The 4,913-nt window shown below is 42.6% G+C and overlaps 1 protein-coding gene across 1 annotated transcript; it reads left to right on the top strand.

Moving 5' to 3' along the window:
• Positions 1 to 267: 267 nt before the first annotated feature.
• On the top strand, positions 268 to 4,100 carry cnih2 (cornichon family AMPA receptor auxiliary protein 2). The gene is made up of 6 exons (XM_063013919.1): positions 268 to 668; positions 2,240 to 2,308; positions 2,393 to 2,440; positions 2,589 to 2,701; positions 3,294 to 3,437; positions 3,745 to 4,100. Exons 1-6 carry the CDS (start codon positions 588 to 590, stop codon positions 3,770 to 3,772), a joined length of 483 nt encoding a protein of 160 aa, XP_062869989.1. The 5' UTR covers positions 268 to 587; the 3' UTR covers positions 3,773 to 4,100.
• The last annotated feature ends 813 nt before the right edge of the window (positions 4,101 to 4,913 follow it).

Genomic DNA, 4,913 nt, shown 5'->3' with positions numbered 1-4,913 from the left:
TAATAAATAATAATAAAAGGCTTGAATGGCAGCAGCTGCTTTATTAAACAATATTAAACACTTTACAGAACAAAGCAGGAGAACCTTATGGTACAAACCTTTTTTATCATAATGTTCCTCTATTCCAGAATAACGGTGTAGAGAGAAAACAGCACACACTCATAAACTTTAATCACACACTCTCACACACACACACACACACACACACACACACACACACACACACACACACACACACACTGTGTGGGATTGACCAATCAGCTTCAGGAGTTTTACATGAGGAGGAGCCCAGACAGCCCTCACACACTCCATGGTGAACATCTACTGACTCTCACACTCATGATCCAGAGGAACAACAGCTTCCAGCTCCACCCTGTCTGTCCCTCACCTGGAGAACCGAGGAACACTGAGGAGAACCGAGGAACTGAGATGCAGTGACAGGCGGATAGAGAGATGTATGGTGAGATGAAGGTGGAGTAAAGATACGGTGTACAGGAGAGTGAGACAGAGTGAGAGAGGGAGTGAGACAGGTGGATCTGTCTCTCTCTCTCTCGACCTGACATATCGACACACTGGCCGGAACAGCCATGGCCTTCACCTTCGCCGCCTTCTGCTACATGCTCACCCTGGTCCTGTGTGCTGCACTTATCTTCTTTGTCATCTGGCAGGTACACAACAACACACACAACAACACAATAATACACACACACACACTGTACCACATCACACTATTAAACACTAACACACAACTCACTACTACACACACAAACGCTGGTGGAACCTGTGGATCCAAATTAAAGACGTTAGTGTGAGGATGATGATGATGATGATGTAAAACAATACAGACACACACGCAGGTACTTTAACACAGCAGCATTAACACAACTACACACACTACAGAGACTGTAACAAAGAACAACACACACACACACACACACACACACACGCTGGGACAGGAGGAGTGTAAGACTGAGAAGCTTCCATGTGTGATTTTGTCATGATTGGTTATAAAAGGACTCAGTAGTTTCTGAACGTGGATGTTTGAGGTTTCTTGATGCGTCATTTTAGTGAATTTAGAGATTTACCACCTACATTTCACAACATAATTGAAATATTCTGAGAATCCAGAATTGTCTTAGTGCAGAATGGGCGAGGCTAACAACCAATACTGAATGCAGTGACCTTTGACCCCTCAGACAGCATTACATTAAAACCCCACATGCCTCTGTACTGAACAGAACTGGACGAAACGCTTCAGAAAACCCTGTTCAGTTAACACGGTTCATCACCGCACCTACAAACACAAGTTCAGACTCCAGCACACACAGCAGACGCCAAATATCAACAACATCCAGAAACGCCACCGACTCCTCTGGGCTTAAACTGAGCTGAGATGGACTAAAGCACAGCAGAAACAGACTGTTGAGTAGCTGAAGTGTTTTATTAAGGAATTATGAACCTACAACACTCAGCAGTTCCCAAATTAATAAAAAAATGATGAAACTCAGTAAACATGCACTCGTCCCAACTTTATTTGAAACCTAAATTGAGTATAAAATGAGTATAAATTTACTACAAACAATAAAGTCGAAGTTAAAACATTAAATCTTTTCTGCTTTAATTTATATTTTTATGCAGATTTTTTCAATTTGGTCTCTATACATAAAATTTAACACACACACACACACATACACACACACACACACCATACACACACATAAACACACACACACACATACACGCACACACACACACGCACACACATAAACACACACACACGCACACACACACACACACACACAGCATGTTACTGAGGATGCTTATTAAACTATAATTTGCCTTTCACCCCCCCCCCCCCCCCCCTCCCAGCCAATCAGATTGCTCCTTTAGTAACCATGGTGAGGTTTAGGGGCTCATTCAGTCACCATGGAAACTGCATCTGTTTACCAGAGAGTAATGTAGAATAAAATGGGGTGAATCTAACAGCGTGTAAAAGGTCGGGGGGGGGGGTGTACAGAGTGTGTATGTATAGTGTGATTGTACTGTGTGTGTGTGTGTGTGTGTGTGTATGTGTGTGTGTGTGATGTCAAGTGATTTACTTCATGTAAATGAATGGGGGGTTTGGGGGGGGGGGGGGGGTTTGAGTCGGTGGACAAAGTTTAGTTCTCATCACCACATTTCACCAAACGCACCTTTAACTCTCACCGTGATTCTCACCTCATTCTGTTTGTGTGTTCAGATCATCGCGTTTGATGAGCTGCGTACCGACTTTAAAAACCCCATCGACCAGAGCAACCCGACCAGAGCGGTACACACACACACACACACTCACACACACACACATCTGTATGACTGAGTGTGTGTTGCTGATGATTGTGTGTGTTTGTTACAGAGAGAGAGAATCCTGAACATAGAGAGAATCTGTAATTTACTGAGGAGGGTGAGTCCGACACACACTCATTATTCATCATGTCGTATTGATTATATTGATTAGATGTGATTGTTTCGACATCATACTTTCTCTACACACATGTAATAATAATAAGAATGATGTAAAAAAACGTGTGTGTGTGTGTGCTGGTGTGTAGTTGGTGGTACCGGAGTATTCTATCCATGGTTTGTTCTGTTTGATGTTCCTGTGTGCTGGTGAGTGGGTCACACTCGGCCTCAACATCCCCCTGCTCTTCTATCACATGTGGAGGTAAACACACACACACACACAAACACACACACACACACACACACCAGTGGTCTGGTGGTACACAAGTCATCTGTCTGGTCATGCCGAGTGTCCTTATTTGACCAGCATGCTGTAGTTTAGATATCTTTAATAAGGACAGCTGCTGGTTAAAGTCCTGTAGGTAGAATCTCACCTGTGTCAGGTGTGCAGGTAACGCAGCAGTACAATACACTAGCACCCCAGAGTTGACGTCTCGGCTCTGCAACCGACAGGCCGGGCATCTATACAGACAAGTGTTGGCTCGTCTGAGGGTGGGAGTGCCAGAGGGGGGTTCCTCATAACTGCTGCGATTCTGACCTCTGCACAATGAGACGGGGGATAATAGAGATCAGTGTGTGACTCTTTGTGTGTGATGAATCCACATATGAACCCACCTCTGTGGGTAAAAAGAAGTGGTCAGCTCCTCACATGTGTCCAGTGAAGGAAGGTCGGCAGCAGTGAAGGTTAAAAGTGAATCAGGTAACTGGATATGACTAGATTGGAAGATAATTGGGGGTAAATGTATAAACAAAATAGAATCTCCCCTGTGTCACTGTTACTGATTATTACGCAGGTTTTTCCACCGGCCGGCCGATGGTTCGGAGGTGATGTACGACCCGGTCAGTGTGATGAATGCTGATATACTCAATTACTGCCAGAAAGAGTCGTGGTGCAAACTGGGCTTCTACCTTCTCTCCTTCTTTTACTACCTGTACAGGTAAAACCTGCTGATCACTAATGGACCACATCGAAGTATTAAAATATATGGTCCAACATTTACTTAAGAACATGTTTGGGATTTCACTGCAGCTGCTTTTTTTCTGTTAATAAATAACTGAAACACAGATTTATTGGCTTGCAGGTTTTAATAATATCCACAATAAACACAGAGGAACTCAAACTAGATGTTTTGAATTTACAGAAAAAAAGCAGTTGCAGACGTCCTTATAATCTCAAGACAGCAATAAAATGTGGTTCTTACAGCCGTGTGTGGTGAGCAGTTTATCTCGGTTGTATTTTATCAGTATGGTGTACGCTCTGGTCAGCTTCTAATCGCTGAAGAACTGAGAAGAAAGAATCATAGCAAGAAAGAAGGAGAAAGCAGCGTGATGTTCCACCCTCCTCGTCCTCGCTCAGCCATTTCTACAGTTTCTGATCCTCAGTAACCATGGAAACGGCTGGAGAGACGTCCATCAGTAAAGCGCTGCGACTCAAAACGAGAGTGAGGGGATCAGGAGGAACGGGAGAGGAGCTCGAGCAGCACGGATGTTCCATAACAGAGTTTTATTAGTTTAAGGGCTGATGAATATTTCTGCTGCTCAGAGCCACACGGAGACACGTCCATCATCATTCTAATCTACAAGCCACCACTATACCTTCACCATGATGTAACTTTTCATTTATAAAACTCTAAAGTTTGTGTAAATTGATCTTTAAAGGTATTTCAGTAGAGTCGTGGTGGTAGATTATTCTAAAGTTTATGGATTTTATTCAGCTGTTTAGTTGTTGTATTTTAATTCAGGGTAGAAACTTCTAGTGTCCTTATAATAACCGCACAAACTCTTCTATTTATTTATTACAGAGCAGCAACAGTGATGTTTACACACAAACCAACCAATGAAATGAGAAATCCAGGCCGGAAAAAACTGTTGACACCGTCTGTGTGGGACTTTATTATTTATTCTTCTCTAGAACGAGTGTAGAAGCAGAAACTGGAGTTTTATTCTGATAACAGGAGTCTTGTGGTTTGGGAAGAACATCAGCCTTATTTAGAAGAGTTAACGTATCACTGTGGAGATGCAGCAGGTCTGAGATAAACTTCATTTACACTTTTGTTTAGTTTTGAGTATTGGGTGAAAGAAAATAGCTGACATTGGTCTAAAGCTGTGGTCCCACTAAACACCGATACCCAGTGCACACTACATAATCATCCACCAACAGTCACCAGTCTCACACTACATTATTTCTCATCAGAACTAAATGTAAGAACTTCTTCTGTACTTGCAGGTCGGGATGTGGAGACTCAATGGAGGAGCAGTGAGAACTTGATTATGTTAAATAGTAAATGATCAAAGCTGCACCGTTATTTCAGTACGAGTGATTTATCAATCTCTGCAAAATCCTCAAAATCAGGTTTCATGTCACAGCTAAAATATTAGGTATGAATATCTATAATATCTAGGCTGCAAAAAGG

The sequence above is a fragment of the Trichomycterus rosablanca genome, chromosome 18 (assembly GCF_030014385.1).
Source record: "Trichomycterus rosablanca isolate fTriRos1 chromosome 18, fTriRos1.hap1, whole genome shotgun sequence".
Classification (NCBI taxonomy): domain Eukaryota; kingdom Metazoa; phylum Chordata; class Actinopteri; order Siluriformes; family Trichomycteridae; genus Trichomycterus; species Trichomycterus rosablanca.
The sequence above is the reverse complement of the archived record's forward strand: the minus strand, read 5'-3'. Positions and strand labels throughout refer to the sequence as shown.